The sequence below is a fragment of the Rosa rugosa genome, chromosome 3, assembly GCF_958449725.1.
Source record: "Rosa rugosa chromosome 3, drRosRugo1.1, whole genome shotgun sequence".
Taxonomy (NCBI): domain Eukaryota; kingdom Viridiplantae; phylum Streptophyta; class Magnoliopsida; order Rosales; family Rosaceae; genus Rosa; species Rosa rugosa.
The window spans coordinates 29,783,686-29,800,465 of NC_084822.1; the positions used below are offsets into that span (position 1 = coordinate 29,783,686).

Below are 16,780 nucleotides of genomic sequence, written 5' to 3' on the forward strand. Positions count from 1 at the left end.
CTCATATATTTCAAGGAATAGCTGCTTTGAAAGCTCTTCTAATGATTGCACCTTTGCTTCCATGTTTTTGATATCTTCATATATCTTCATATATATATATATATATATATATATATATATATATATATATATATATAGAGAGAGAGAGAGAGAGAGAGAGAGAGAGAGTATCAGGGAGATAAACTGAATAAAACAACAATGGAAATTCATTATACTGAATAGCTGAAAAACTTATTGTTCAGTTATGCATGCATTTCTTGCTGATCAATAACAAATTTGAAAAGAATTTAAATGAAATTGAGCTCTTGTTTTCCATTTCAGTTTTCCTGTGTGTTATGAAGAGTTATCTTATGATGACCATAAAGCAGTCATGAAGACCATAAGTTTATGTAACCAATAGTATATATTGAAGTTCATGATAACCATAAAAGCATCTAATATGATTGATCTATAAGTTTGTTCAACTGGTTCAACTATAAGTCACTCCATGCATAAGGTCATATCTATTCTTACCTGCAAGAACTTGATCATGTATTTTCTTGATGTTTATACATCACTATACAGGTGTTGAGGTTCATGACATCACATAATTGCCTTCTGCATAATTCCCCACACACTGCATTTCCACTTCAAGGGAATATCTTGTGTTTCTTTCCACTGTCATATATATATATATATATATTGCGCGACATGGCCTTCTTTATACCTGCACCAAAATTGTCAGGAGTATCGAACAGCATAATAAAGGTAGATACACGGGGGGAGGGAGAGAGAGAGAGAGATCAGTTTTTGCATGATGATAATGAGAACACAAATTTTTCAAGAAAAAATTTCTTACCTCCCACAACCAACAAAGCCACACAGAGAATACACATCAAGAGATTCTCAGAAGTTTGACAAATGAAACAGTGGGACTTTTCAAGCTACTGCTGAAAATAAAGACATAACTAACATAAGATATGGTAGCCAATTAAGCTACTACTTACGAAGCATCTACCGTGTTTTGACAACTCAATAAACTTGACCGAGCTAAATGCAACTACATTTTAGTAATAAAAACTATATATAGCCAAACTACTGACTGCAGCTGAACAATCTTGTGACCTAATATGAAGTAGTAATGTAGGTATCCCACCTCTTGAGCATCCAGAACTTAAGTATTTACACTAAAATTACTTCTGTGAATTTGTAGATCTGCATCTTTTACTAATTATGAGTAACATGACTAACATCAATATTCTGTATACTTTAATGAAGAGTAAAGAAATTAAAAAGAAGGACTAAATTGAGACCAGAAACCTATTATCACAAAAAGATTTCAGAACCCATTACCCAATTGTAACTTGTAAGTACCCAAAAAAAAAAAAAAAAGGTTTCTGGATTTAATCTTTGTTACTTTAACAAAGGTTCGATAAGAAACTGTAACTAGTTATGAGCAGAGTTCACTTACCAGTCACAGCATACATAGAGAGCGAAATTGGCAAGAAACCTGGCAATAGAAAGAATCATTATTTCATTGAACAACTACCTCAAGACAAGCAAGTGAAATAACACTCGGAAAAAACAAAAACAAAAAGCTGGGCAAGAAGAAAAAGAGCCACGTACTTGTACTAGCAAAGAAACAACCGCTGGTTAAGCATAACATGACAAGTATACGAGGCAAGACATTTTCCATACTTTCTTGACAGAGCATAAACCAGAATGGTTTTAGTAATAACAGAGATGAGACCAAGAAAGATCCTAACAGCATAAAATACCCTCACCTGTAATCAACAACAATTTGGCTCAGAACAATTGCATAAAAATCAATACGATAAAACAAAATCTCAACAAACATGAGAAGAAAACAGTTCAAAAGGCAGGGACAAAGTTCTTACTTTTTCCTCTCCGTACAACAAGGAAGCCGGTCGACCCACCAACTCATGGAAAAGAATGTATAAATTGAGTGCAAATTGAGAACTGCACGAGGCATATTGCAATAAAAACCAACATTAGATAGTCATAAAACACAAAACAAACTGGTCATCCGAACAAACTCAGCACAAACTTGTTGGACCTAACAAGATTTTCGATCAAATACTAGGAACCCATTACTACCCAGAGTGGCAAAACCAAATCCTTGCAATCTAAACTACTTGGACTCTTAGTAAACCAAAGAACATATACCCTAAGTTCTGAACTTTTGGAGCAATTAACTCCAAACTCTTTTCCTCTCCAGTCAACTCCAGACCACCCAATCTCTAAAGCATAACAAAATCAACAGTTCAAACTCAAGGTGACCATACAAATCATAGAATAAAGCAATTAAAACCAAAATTCCATAGCTCACAATTTCAATTGGTACAAAGATTGGAAGCAAGCGAGAGCACATACCCAAGCTGGACTTGACTTTCTCCAAAAATTCACAGTTCTTCAACCCACCCACAAACTCGAGCTTCTTAAACTCTAAACAAAAACAATCATACTTCAACAATGGCCCACAAATCCATACAATAATTTCGCCCAAATGAAAACAATAGCCCATAAAAACAATCATACCTATAAAGATTACTTCGTCTCCGACCGGCGACTCGCAGCACTGTCCAAGAATGGAGTCGTAATCGAAACCTTCGAGAGGTAAACCCTACAGTGACCTCCCAATCATTCTCTGAAGCCACTCGCACCGAATCGCCGCTATGATATTGCAGTCGCCGAGCTTCGATTCGAGAGACTAAGAAAGAACGCCGCCATTTAGAACGGCTTGGATGATGTCCTTGTCCTCCTCGAAGCACAATGAGGGGTCGGTGTGGACGAATTTGGGTTTGGCTGGGGGAGGGCAGCAGCGGTAGTTGATGAGCACCTCGTCGTCGTAGTGGGAGGCGCGTGAGATGAAGGACTAGACGAAGCCGAGGAGGTAGATGAAGGAGGCGATGAGGGTAACAATGGCGGCGACTGAGGAGGAGGAGCTCGAGTATGGTTCAGAAAGGAGGTCGAGAGTCGAGATAGAGCTCGAGTTAGGGTTTCTGTTTCAGTTTTGGGGTTGGGCGCTTTTTTTTCTAAGTGTGAGAATTTTGAGTTTTAGAACCCGCTTCCTTCAATTCACTTAAACACTTAGAGTGTGTTTGGATGAGGGAAAAAATGATGGAATTTAATTGAAAGTGAGGATTTCATAATTCCTAAAAGCCAATTCCCTCGTTTGGCATTATCAGATTGGAAATTTTAAATTTCTCTGTGAAAAAAAAACGAAGGAATTCGTTATTTAAATTCCTCACTTCAATTTCCACCAAAATAGATGTCATTTACGAATTCCTTTGCAGTATTCAATTTTTATTTCCAAACAAGACTTTTTTCTATTTTATCTTTTTATTTGTTTTAAACTTTCTTAATTTATTACACATTTCAAATCCTAAATAGATGCAACCAAACAATAGAAATTGCAATTAATGGAATTTTAGATTGATGGAATTAAAGATTACATCATTTATAAATTCCTACGGATTTTATAATTTTCTCATCCAAACGCACCGTTAGCGCTTTTTGCAAAAATAGGTTCCCGCAAATTTTCGAACAAAACTTTTAACATCGGTAATTTTAAGAACTGATGTTAATGACATACATTTAAATCGGTATTTTCGTAAAACGATGTTAGATTACTTTTTTACATCGTGTGCAAGTATGACCGATTTAAAACATGCGATGTCTATGAACAGATTTCTAGTAGTGCACCTAGCTACGTTAGCCAATCATATGTACATATATTGCTCGCTGCACATTTCCATGTACATATTTGATAAGTCATTAGCATATTTGCCTTTTGTCATTATCAAATTGACATTTATCATTGCCATGCCTTTACTTTTCAGTAAGCCTTAAGTCTGTTTCACAAACAACTTAGGCCAATCAATATCGGCTACTATGCCAATCAAAATATATTAATTTACCATTAATATAAATGCACCCCTGCAATTCACTGCCATTGCTATCCAGTAAATACATTTTACAAGCATTTAACACTATTACAAAATTTTCTTGTTAAGGAGGCATACCGAACACTCCTGCGATCAATGAAGCATTGGCCATCTATTACGGTACACTCGCCAAAAGCAATGGAGCGTCATGTTTGGACAACTCCAACATGATTCGGGTACTTATATCAATTGCAACTCCAACCCACTCCAAATCGGCATAAGATAAGTAAAATACTATATCTCAAACCATGCTCTTGCAATTAGAGCCATTGCCATGCCTTTACATGCTTGTACTACTTTTAAGCATGCCTATAATATATCACACTTGATATTCATTTACATGCTTTTAATAACTTTTAAAGCATGCTTACAATATGTATCAATTTTAGTAGCACACCTACTATGCTTACATACTATTGCCATGCCTTAACATGTCTCCATGACCCTTAAGCATGCCTACAAAAATACAAAAATGTTATTAGCAACTTTACTCCAAGTACATGCTATACACATGCCATGCTTAAGTCAATTTAATGTGACACTCACTTAAGAAAACTATGCCATGCTTAGAAGCTTGTGACACTTATGACTTAACTAAGCTTGCTCTGATTACGACTCGCTTGGGTATCGAGCATGGCCACAACTTGTTTGGGCCAAGCCCCGCATGCTCGAACAGCCACAACCCACTCAACTACACCCAACTTGCTCGAACACAACCCAACTCGCTCGAACATATCCAACATGCTTTAGTTAAGTCCTAATAGTTCACTATGCTTCGTACAATTCACGGGGCACTTACCCTCAAATTTTATATGGACACCCATTACACTTGCAACTATCTGATATGCATGTTACATGGTCATAAAGATCTACATAATATTACTTGCTATGCTTATTTATTATTGTTCATACAATTAGCAAACTTTACATGTACTCTATATGTAAACATATTTTGTCATGCCTCTGGGCACCATACTTTGTCAAACTCTCCCGACGGGAAAAAGACCTAAATGCGTCTAGACTCCACAAATCTATAGTCCATGACCAGCCGCCAAGCGGTAAGGCAACGCCTCATAATGACAATGTCCGCTACGCGGCATTGCAGTCAAGCTTTTCTCCTCCGGCAAAAAGTAAAATGACAGGTTAATGCAGCCCACAGCAGCCATTGATCCGGCAGTTAACCCCCGACGCTTGGGTATCAAAGATTAGGTTCACTACCTAACACCCACTGCTTTAACGCAGCTCCCCTCATCAAACAATTTTCCAACCATACGGAGGTTTATAGCCAGGAGTGGGGGACTCCTTGGAGGGCTTAGCAGCGGCCCACTCGAAAGGGCATAAAGCATTCGCTCTGACAAAATTCTAGATGGACAACGCACTTGCACTAATTATGCTCGTTATACGGCACAAAGCCATGCTTTGGTATCAACCTTGCAAGAAAACCCTCCTTGACTGGGGACTTCGAGGACTTGTACATACAACCCACTATAATTAGGAAGGTTACGCTCATGCCTCATGGCATCCCCGAGCTTTAACGCTCTTGCCTTCCCGACATCACCAAGCTTCATGCTCTTACCTTCCCGGAAACCCCGAGCTTTACACTCATGTCTCCTCGACATAATGAACATTAATGGAACATTGAATTCTTCTACCATTTTTTGTTTCCAACAATCGAATTCTTTTCACGTTCCATTAATACGAGCGAAAACCAAACTAACACATGCAACAACACCCATGAGTCACAAACTCTTGCCTTCACGACACTCATGCAACAACAGCTCACGGGCGTAACCTCATCAACTCAACCTTGTTCGTTTTCATATGCAATCCATATGCTCATTCTTGGTGTACTCACACAACTATGTGCATTTTCGAGCTCATAAACTGACCGTACTCTGCGCCATGCACATATATACATCATCATGTATCATACGCCTCATACATTCATACATGCTAACGCATATCGATGCAACTCTCATACATTGCCTAATATAACAAGCATTCTACATGCACATGCTTCTATCTTTGTTTCGCAGGTTAAAGAGTCTCTTCTTGCTTACGGAGTTCGGGGACTTGTAGAGGCTGGGCGCCGACCGGACGTCACTTATGCTTGATGACATCATGTTTATAACTCCCCAACCAATAAGCTCCTCTTACTTGGGGACTTGTAGATACCTTCATTAGTATGGAGAAATAACTATGTCATCAAGCATATGTAACACCTCTTTGAGGGGCCCACAAGCCATGGTGGGACCCAACCGCGATATGCATCCCGTAACTCGATGTCCAAGCTACGCCGTGGTAGTCGGCAGTGCTCAAGAGCTTTCCGGGAAGCCAACTTCCCAACCATGTCAATATGTCTTTACAACATGCTTTGAAGACTAGAAGAAGGACTTCTTGTCCCACATTGAAGAAAATGTAATGAAGAGTGGCTCCCTTCCTTATAAAAGGGACCACTCCTCCCACTTCGAATCATCCCATTACATCCTCCACATGTTGTAATCAACTTGGGCCGCAGGGCCCAACACATAGTAAAAGCTTCAAGTGGATGTAGTCTCCTCTAAAGTGGGAGATGAACCACTATATGTCTTGTGTCTTTTACTCTCTCTCTCTCTCACTCTTTCTTCTCTAACGTTAACTAGACTCTCATAGATTCTAACGTTAACATCCACTAATTCCATATAAAATACACCCCCCTAAGCATATATATTTGTTACTGAAGCATAATTTGGATAGATCTGCTGCTCTCAAGCTATTATTAATGGGTATCCTCAAAAAGCTACATGAATGGTTGCAATTTAAGGATTTAAGTATATTAATTCAAAAAAAAAAAAATTGAGAATATCATTTTTATTGTTAACTCAAAGATCCGAGAAGAGGTCTATATTATTTTTTCGCTCCTCCAGTATGTAATCAAGTTGCCCAACTTGTGGCAATAGCTTTGAGTCTAGTACTTGTGACCAACCATATTCTAGGATTGTGAGTATCCGGTTAGGCTGGTGCCTGTTCTTATTTCAGATGTAACCTCTTTGTAAGATTAATGGAACCAATGCTCATTGAAAACAAATAAATATTATGTATAATTGCCAAAAAAAACAAAAAAAATTGTTGTCCGATGTCGCAATATCATAAGTTTTGAACAACGAATAACATAAAATTAGAGGTCTTGACCAAATGCACAAATTTAGGCCAACATGAACCCATTTACCTTTTTTTTTTTTTTTTGAAATACCTATTTACCCCATTAAGAGATTATTGTTTCTACTTACCCATTTAAAGAGAGAGACAATTTTAACTTTGAAAAAATTAAGGAATTACATAGCATCTCTCTCTCTCTCTCTCATCTGCCTCCTCACCCAGACCACCATTGTCGATTTGGCAACAACCTCCTTGGCGGCTTCTCGGCCATCACCGCCGGCTATTCCATCGTCTAGCCTTAGGCCGCCATCATCTGCGGCTTCGACGTCGCTGTCGTTCTCATCTCGTGCAACAAACTCAGTGACTTCTCGATCTTCACTACTAAAAACAATTGCTTTTGCGACGCCTATTTTGTGACGGCAAATTGGGTTTTTACTACGGCAAAAACTTTTCGCGACGGCAAATTGAGCTTTTTGCGACGGAAAAGTTAGCGTTGCAATAGGTGGCGTCACAAAATCCATTTGCGACGGTAAATTTCCGTTGCAAAAAGTATTTGCGACGGAAAACTGTTGTCGTCGCAATGGTTAAACCGTTAAACTATTTGCGACGGGTACTTTGCAGTTGCAAAAAGATATTTCATTTTTTTTTAAAAAAGGGGGGTGAATTGGTTGCGACGGATACTTTGCCGTCGCAAAAGAATATTTCATTTGTAAAAAAAAAAAAATGGTGTGAATTGCACACCAAAGCTAATAGCATCTGCAGCAAATATCATATATTGAAAAATATTATGAAACCCATCATCAATAACCAACCAACAATCACAATTCTAAGACTAGCCAAAGGTTCACTTCTAGAAAAAATGGATTTAAGGACACTGGAAGTGAGTCCGCTGTTACATTATATATAAGCATCAACTTATATATATATATATATCTTCTAAATTAGTTGCAGATTTAAGATCTTCAATTCCTGTTCCAATTTGTTGAAGCTGAGATCTCTGTAAAACAACAACGAGAGGATGTTATAAGAACCCAAAGCTTACTAGTTGGAGGCTTAACTGAGCAAATGAACCTCGTTATTCAAACTGCTATCGAGAAAGTATTAATTCATAGCGCCTAGTGTACTTTTAAAAATATAGTAGAATGAAAGATAGAAAGTAATAAAATAGCAGTATTACAAGATATTCAATGTTATCATTGCTGATGAATCAGGAATAGGTCCAGATATGTATACAAACTAATATCCGATCAAAGGAGAATCAACTACAAAATGAAATTAAAAATGTACCGTAACTATTATACTTGTCATTAGGTATGTTCTATCAACCTTAAATAGATGCAGAGCTGCATGAACTCCAATGATTTGTCCTTGCCAAAATAAGAACCTAAACAAACAAGCCAATAGACAGAAATTTAGATTATTGATACAATGTATCTGCTATAAGGTTTGTGTCATAACCTAGCGGCAAAAACTTAAAACATATGCAATTCAGTTACTAAGGTTTGTGTCAAATACATTTGCAGCTTTTCTACAATAGTAATAGAGATCTGTCATGCATGCATATTAGGTAGGAAAAAGTAGGTAGGAGGTGCAGATTACAGATTTTCGTAGATTAAAACAATGATAAAAACTTAGCTTATATAAAGCTAATAGTAACTAGAGTCCTAAATCATGCAAAATCGGCCTAGTCCTAAATCATGCAAAATCGGCCTAGTCTTTAGCTTGGAGCAAAGTCATAATTTCCCTAAATCAAGTTCAGGACAGTGAATATATATCAAGCAAAATAAGCATCAACTTATACATCTTCTAGGTTAGGTGCAGATTTAAGAAGTTAAACAAATTTCTAAATTAAAACAAGAATCAAAGTAGTGCAAAATGAGGACTAAAATTGAAAGCAAAGTCAAGAGTTTGATACCGTTTGGGAGTTGTGGAGTCTTGAGCTTGCTTAGTATGGTGGACAATGGAGAGGAAAAAGACTGCACCTCCAAGTAGTGAGATAGGACAATGAGTGTCTTGATATGCTTCTCCATTTGCTGATAAGGGAAGACAAAAACAAAGGAGGGGATTAGTTGATCAAAACTCTCAAACTTTTGGTGAACTCAATCGACCAAATATAACAACAAACAATCAGTGCACTACTCTATTGTTCATAGAAACAATTAAATTGTAAATCAGTAGAGAATAAAAGAACAATACCACTCTTTTTGACATTAGGAAGAGACAAGGGCTGAAATTTGGAGCGATTGCTATCAGTGCCTACAAATTAACATAAACAAAACCATTTCTTAGCTACTGTTTTCATTCTTCTGCATCTCTCCCTCACTGCTTTCTCCCTTATATTTCCCTCCCTCTATGCTCGAGTAGAAAATTGAACTCCAAAAACAAAGATAACATAATGAATATGTATGTACTAACCACAACAATTTTGATGTCCTTCAATTCCACTTTTTGGTTTTATCCTTGGCTAGCAGCTACAACGCCTTGCACCCATTCCAAGCCTTCACCATGTGTGGGCTTATTCCGAAAAGAAAGCATTGATCAGAATGTTCTGATCAGAATGCATAGAAAACACTGGTTTGTAGTCACTTTCGAAGAAAGACAAAACCTTTTTCAAGCCTTTCGAATTGAAGTTAAGTTTCAGGGCATGCTTTGCATCTCTAATCTAACTTACTGAAGATCGAGGACAGAAAACAAGTGTAAAGGTTCTCAAATCAATTGTTTGTAACAATAAGCTGCAAGTTTTGAGAAAATTTCAGAAAACTGGTAACAAGCAAGAAAATTTCACCAACAATTAGTCTTTCAGTGATTTCAAGCAAAACTTTCCAGATTTGAAGTAGACATGCAAAGCTACTATTTTGCAAAGTTTCATGCTAATCGAAGTTCAAATGGAGGGTCAAACAAGAATCTAAAATGGACAGAAACGCTGATTCTGCAGAAATCCTGAAACAGTGCAGTAACTTCAACATAGCACAAGTATCTCATTTTAACTCCGTTTTTCTTGAAACCAAGCTCAAAATGATCATTGAAGAGTCTATTTTAAGCTGTTAAAAACTGAGAGTAAAACAAGAAGTATAGGTTTTTCTAAAATCATGGAATAGCCCACTGGTTCAGCTTGGGTGTTGTCTTTGAGGCATAACATCAAACACTTGGAGTGCAGTAATTGAACTTTGGTCTTTTCCAGTCCTATCCATCCTCATGGGTTTACCAAAACGTAATAATCAAAAGTGCATTCCATTACAACCTTGAATAGCTTTAAGAACTGGAATTTAACAGAAAGTAGAAGTTCTAATTACCGAAAGGAAAGAAAATTTCTGGTATTGAAGCAAAATAGAGAGAAGCTCAGTGGTTTGAAATCTCAAAGTCCTCCATTTGCTAATCAATAATATAACTTTACATGATATCACTTGTAATCACAAAAATGAAAAATGTAAAGTTGCATACCTTGACTTTAACATCTAGAGCTTGGTAATATGGTTCGGTGTCATACTCAAAGCAAAGTTTTTTCACATCCCACTGGTCAAACATACAACAAACCAAAACCCCAAACTCTAAATTTCAATAAAATCTTGAAATTGAAAAATATATTAGGGATTAAGAAAAAGGTAGAGTTAGTAACCTCCTTAAGGCAACGAACGATGACCTCACTGGGTTCGCCTTTAAGCACCAACAATCTGGACCCAAGCTTCTTAAGGTTCAAATCCAAATCCACCAGACTCTGGAGCAGGAACCAGATTCGGTTCAGGCCTGCCTTGGAGGACCCGGCCGAGGGTGCGTTCGGGTCGGGATTCATGCAGTGCTGATCGATGAAGAAGACCGGGTAGAGGAAATTGGAGGCTTGGAGGCGTGCTCGAGAGCAGGGTTGTCGTGGATCCTCAGGCCCTTGGAACCTGAGTTTGGACGAAGACAGAAACCCAAGTTCTGAAGAGAGAGAGAGAGAGCGCTTGGGTGAGCTTGGGCGAGAAGAGAGAGAGAGCGCTTGGGCGAGATAGAGACAGAGAGAGCTTGGGTTAATTAGGGCAACAGATTGAGATGTTAGCGGGGAAATAGAAATAAGTTTTGCGACGGCAAGAGGAAAAGGCATAGCAATTGATTACAAAGTTACTACGGCAAAGATTTTCCGTCGTAAATGATAAGACTTAATTGCGACAGAACATTTTCCGTAGCAATAGAGTCTCAATTGCGACGGCAATTGTTGCCGAAGTAAAAAGGTGAAGCAATTGCAATTTTTTTTAGTAGTGCTTGTAATTGGATTTAGACGACATGTTGGAATTGTAGAGGGAGAGGGAGGAGAATCCGAAGTTGACGGATTGTAGGTAGGAGTCGAGTCGGGTCGGGTCTGGATCGAGAAGAGGTCTTGGACAGCGAGGCGAGAGTTGTTGTTGGTGTCGGAGTCAAACCAGAGGACCAGGGACTTGAGGCGGAGGTCGAGGAGGGCAATGCGGCCCTGGTGGCAAGGAGGAGGTGGGATGTGGAAGGCTCAGTGGAGAGGAGATCGCGGTTGAGGGGAGTGGGAGTCGACGAGCTGCATTGAGCGAGTGTCGAGGACAGAGATAGTGCTACCGGCTGGGAATGCGAGGAGGCCAGAGGGGCTGACATCGGCGGATCCAAAGTTATTACGGCTGGGTGGGCTTGGGAGCATGCAGTCCCAGCAGTCGTGGAGGTAAATGCAGTCGGTGAGCGTCTTGAGCTCGACATGGTTACGTGAGAGAAGGCTCCGATCCTCTGCTTCTTGTGGTGATATGAAGACAAAGAGATCAAGTCATTCTTTGATCTGGTTTTGTTTCTTCTTCTTCTTGCCCGATTGCAGGCTTGGTCTGAAGACTCTTGATAGCTAAATTTAAAGCTATTGATTTTCCTTATTCTCCTGCAAATATGTCAATTGTATTAATATAGGGAAATAAGGGTCTCCCGCAGAGGATTAAGTTAAACTAAATGCTTCAACAAAAGTCACAAAAACGTGACTGCAGCTCCTACTGAACAGAAGTCGAAAAACAAACTAAAAACCTAACCAAAACAACCTAGAAAAATACGAAAATTTACAGAGGTATATTAGACACGTAAAGTGTCTAGCACACAAAATTTGGGAATTTTTGGAGTTCGTTTACTATATTAAATAAATACGGGAAAACAGAGAACAGAAGGTAAAATAAAGAAAAGCTGATTTGAGAATGGTTGAGATCAAGATAATGAAACTAGCTAGGAAGGAAGTATCCACCTCCAACAATCACACATAACACACATTGTCCAATTTACTTCCAATTAACTTAGTTGAAGACGCTCAGATCGGCTCGGTACGCTTGAACACAACCTATTACTCTTTCTTACTTTGCACGCTAGGCAGGAAGTGCTCTACACCTAGACTATTCCCAAGCAATGCAACCTAAAGGTACGTTTATTAGATTAAAAATGCAGAGATCATTAAGTTTGAAAAGAGTTTGAGCAATCACTAGGCATTGCAAATAACTTAGAGCCTCGCTAAACCTAGGGTTTTGTTTACTTGCTAGTGAAAACTACCAATTACTTCTCTAGATAATTTGAGGAATCCAACTATTGATCCAGGCATCAAACAATCAAAGTATTAGAACCCTAGCATGCATACTAAGTAGGCCTCCAAAGCACACAAACATAGAATTCATCAATGAGAAATCGGTAAACAAAACCTCAACTTTATTAATTGGAAAACAAATTGAATGTCAAAGCATGTTATGGATCATGTCTAGGGGCTTCAACTGCCCCCTAACTACTGGAAATTTAGTTACACATAATGGGAATCAAAAACACAAAGGAGTTCATCGAGAAAGAAGAAGACAACAAGAATCAGAAAATTGGAAAATACGGATCAGCGATCGATCTCGGAAATTCCAACGATCGATCGTTTCTGGTGTGGTTTTGCAGTCTTGCTTCTTCTTGAGCTTTGGTGCATCTAGGCTTCTTCATATGTGAGATCCCCCTTTCTTCAACGTCCAAGGAGAGATTTTATTCAGTTTGTAACTCTTTCCTTCTTAATTTTCTTTAGGGACTCTAACTCCTTGATTAACGTTCTGATTGATTTAGGATTCATTGACATCCTTCTATCCAATAGGAGCATCCAAGAGAATTAATTGCTGAATATCTTTTCCTTCATATTGCCTTAAGCTTCCTTGATTCATCAAGAGTCCACAATTCTCCATCAATTGCACATATCTCCTTCCTTTTGCTCTTATTTCTTTCCTTACTTCGGAAAACCTAATAAACATAAAAACAACTAAATTAACTAGAAAATAAGATAAACTAACAAAGTAAATATGGGAATTAACAACTTTATTATCGCATAATTATGCTCCTATCAACTCTGAACTTTCATTCTGTAATGGTGAGAGCTAAATTAAGATCAACATGATGAAAATTCAAATGTTTTGGTTAAATTTATTTAATTGGGGGAAATAATGTTTTTACGGCAAGTAATAATGTTTTTTTCTAGGGGGTAATAATATTTTTATTGCGGGCAATAACAGTTTTAATTAGGAGTCAATAATTAAATATTTATTAGGATAAACCTCCTAAAACTTTCAAAATAAAAACATCTTTATTTTTCATTAATTATTGTCCCCCAGTAAACATTTTATTAGGGGTCAAAAAATTCTTTATTGGGTTTTATTGGGGGCCAATAATATTCTCAGGTAATCTATGAGATCTCCAACGACCTCTTTTGGGACATCCGGCGAGATTTTCGGTCAGTGACGGGAATCCGACGGCCGGTGAACGGAATTTGAAGGCTGGTGACGGGAATCTGGCGGCCGATGAAGGGATTCGGCCAAGCGTTGACCGGACTCCGATAAAGTCTTTGATGTACACTCTCTCTCTAAGTGACAAAGGGAGAGAGGGCAAAATTATCTCAAAAATAAATAAATAAACAATAAAAAAACATAATTAGGTATTAAAGCAAAAAATATGTAATTTGTTGGGTAAGTGGACAATCTTACAAGATGTTTGGGGTAAGTGAGGTTAGTGCAGCTCAAATTTGTAAATAGATATTTTCCCAAAATTAATTTAATTATTTACTAAGATTTTTAGAACTTTAGTGTTTATTTAAAAGCTACGGAATTATAATATGAGACACGAAAAAAAATTATCTATGCATGAAGTTCATAATCAAAATCAATTTAGAATGGATGGAGTTGACCTAAATTCTTCTAAATTCATATACAAAATCTCAATTTTCTCACGTGAGATTCATATTCTCAATGACAGAAAATTATGTATGCAACTAATGCATGCAATTAACTAATTATACGGCCCATACATGAGGGTCAATTTTTGCATATTATAGGCCCAACATGTCTTCACAACCAAAGAATATTGATGTAGGCTTCTTATGGTTCCCAAGCCCATGTGGTCCGAATTGATATTCCCTAAATTCATATTTTGTAGAATGTAGAGGTTTCAGTTTTCTGTTGGATCGAATTCTACGTCTGTTTAGGACTTGGGAATTTTTATATTAGAAAATATAACTTCTTCAAGAACTTTTTTAGTAGAGTTTATGACAATACTTTTATGTATCAATCATATGGTAGTAAACTATTTTACCAGTGCAATGAGTTGGCTTAATATTACCTGGAATTGATCTATTATCAATTAGTTACTGTCCTTCTGAACAGTTCTATATAACCCTATTTCTATCAATCTTGCTAGGATCACCAGTTAGCTAGTGTCAGCTAAACAAGGGAAGATGTATACCTAAATTAACAATTCATTTCAAAAAAAAAAAATAACAATTAAGCTAACCTCCATAGTACAGTTATACAAAAGCTAGGGAGTTATCATATGATGGTTTTAAACATTTAATATGTAATTGATTGGTTTGGTGACTTTGGTCCCACTTTGTGGCACAGTGCCTGCTGTCCATTTGATTTCTTTCCAATAATATATTGAGTTATTTTTCTCAGCATATAATTGAGTTAGTGAGTACTTTACCTTAAAGTACTTCTCTATATTTTCTTCTAAAAAAAAAGTACTTCTTTATATTCATTATAAAGCTTATTGATTTACCCTTGGAAAACTAAGGCTGCTAGAAAACAACGTAGGAATTTTAAGTTTGAATTCTCGCACCTCTTTTATTTGAAAAGGATACCGGGTCTATAATGTAACCAAGGTTCTAAAAATCGCTAGGCGCTAGTCGGGCGGTGGGCTGGGGAGGAGCGCCCAGGCGGCTAGGCGGGCGCCTAGGCGGTTTTGTATTTTTTAAATTTTTATAGCTTTTATTTATGTAATTAAAAATATATAAATTTATAAAGACTCAAAGAGTAATAAAATTGCACCTAAAAATCTAGAATATTCAAATTTTAAGAGAGTCCTAAATAAGCATACATAAAGATTAAAGACTAAAGTGATAAAATTGCACCTAGAATGTTCAAATTTTAAGAGAGTCCTAAATATTTAGCATACATAAAGAGTTAAAGACTAACTCACTAAAGTGACAAAACAATTGCAAGCCTAAATGGCTAAATCTCTAACTCTTCCTCTCCATATCCATCCAAGACTCCTTCGGTATCGGACTCAAACTCAACATCCTCTTCTTCTCCCTCCTCTTCCAATGTCTTGTGATGTGCATAGATAAAGATAGTGAATGCCTTTGCCTTCTCAATCACTCATTTGAATCTTGGTTGGTTACCAATCTCTTGAAGCATGAGATTCAATGTATGAGTGGCACATGAAGTCCAAAATATATTTGGCCTCTTTATCTTCAACAAATTCCCCGCCGCCATATTGTTAGTAGCATTATCCGTCACTACTTGAACTACATTTTGTGCACCAACTTCTTCAATGCATTTGTCAACATATTCAAAGATATAGGCCCCGGTGTGTGATTGATCCGAATCTTCCCTTGAAGAAAGAAAAGTAGTGCCTTCCTTGCAATTGACACACAAGTTCATAATGCTTCTTCTTTTTCGGTCACTTCAAGCATCAGTCATAATGGAACAACCATTCTTTGCCCACTCTTCTTCATGCTTCTTGAGTGAATTTTTAGTCCTCTCAACCTCTTCCTTCAACAATGGCTCTCTTAGTTGGTATTGAGTTGGAGGTCGGTAACCCGGGCCAAATTGACCAACCGCTTCTACAAATCTTTTGAAGCTATCATTATCAATGGCATGAAATGGAATGCCAGCTTCATACACCCACCTAGCCAACCATTGATGCACACTATGTGTTCTTTCCTTCCAAATGGCATCATTAATGTTTTGTTGACGCATCTTCTTGCTTCCATCAATTGAAGAATCGGGAGTGATTGAAGATGCAAACTTGTCTATAGGCCCAAGAAAGTGCGGCCTTTTTCTTGACAAACTTGGCCCTTCAATTTCTACATCTTCTACATCATCATCATGTGATTGAGAAACTTCAACTTCTTCCCTCACTTCCTTCTCATGCATATCCTTTTGCTTTCTCTTAATTTTTGCTCCCTCTATTGCGGCTATACATTTGACTTTATCGGCATTCGTAGAATTCTTGCATGAGGCAACATTCCCCTTGATGTTGGCAATGTGTTGCTTCATTCTATGTATTCCACCACTAATTACTTTCCCACACAACTTACACTTCAACTTATCTAAGTTGTGTGGATCCGCCAACACCGCAAAGTCCCATCCAACATCGTTTGACCCACGCCTCAATGATCTATCCGCTTCATTAGTAGCATTAGATCCTCCGGAAGATGCCAT

The 16,780-nt window shown here is 37.7% G+C and overlaps 1 protein-coding gene, 1 long non-coding RNA gene and 1 pseudogene across 10 annotated transcripts; all 3 read right to left on the reverse strand.

The window, feature by feature from the left end:
* Positions 1-1,872: 1,872 nt before the first annotated feature.
* Positions 1,873-3,015, reverse strand: LOC133736256 (uncharacterized). Its single transcript, XR_009859472.1, has 3 exons — positions 2,539-3,015; positions 2,374-2,445; positions 1,873-1,959 (listed from the first exon to the last, which is right to left on the reverse strand). It is a non-coding gene; the product is annotated as an uncharacterized LOC133736256 (long non-coding RNA).
* A 4,821-nt stretch (positions 3,016-7,836) lies between these two features.
* On the reverse strand, positions 7,837-11,052 carry LOC133739945 (uncharacterized). 9 transcript variants are annotated; one of them, XR_009860920.1, is made up of 8 exons: positions 10,702-11,052; positions 10,527-10,598; positions 10,379-10,457; positions 9,501-10,268; positions 9,282-9,341; positions 9,001-9,118; positions 8,412-8,469; positions 7,837-8,082 (listed from the first exon to the last, which is right to left on the reverse strand). XR_009860920.1 is itself a non-coding variant. In XM_062167768.1 (6 exons), exons 2-6 carry the CDS (start codon positions 10,538-10,540, stop codon positions 8,022-8,024), a joined length of 330 nt encoding a protein of 109 aa, XP_062023752.1. In that variant the 5' UTR covers positions 10,541-10,598; positions 10,702-11,052; the 3' UTR covers positions 7,837-8,021. The 9 variants fall into 9 exon arrangements, 1 of the variants encoding a protein (XP_062023752.1); XR_009860919.1 differs by having other exon boundaries at positions 9,501-10,457; XR_009860918.1 differs by having other exon boundaries at positions 9,501-9,599; positions 10,379-10,598.
* Positions 11,053-15,712: 4,660 nt separating this feature from the next.
* Positions 15,713-16,780, reverse strand: LOC133737534 (uncharacterized; annotated as a pseudogene).

Excerpts from the sequence above, each read along its gene's own strand:
- LOC133739945 (XM_062167768.1), bottom strand. Across the intron at positions 9,119-10,378 it reads AGAAATTTTCTTTCCTTTCG|CAAATGGAGAAGCATATCAA; the intron begins GTAATTAGAACT and ends TTCCCTTATCAG. Across the intron at positions 8,083-8,411 it reads CAGCTCTGCATCTATTTAAG|AGATCTCAGCTTCAACAAAT; the intron begins GTTGATAGAACA and ends GTTGTTTTACAG.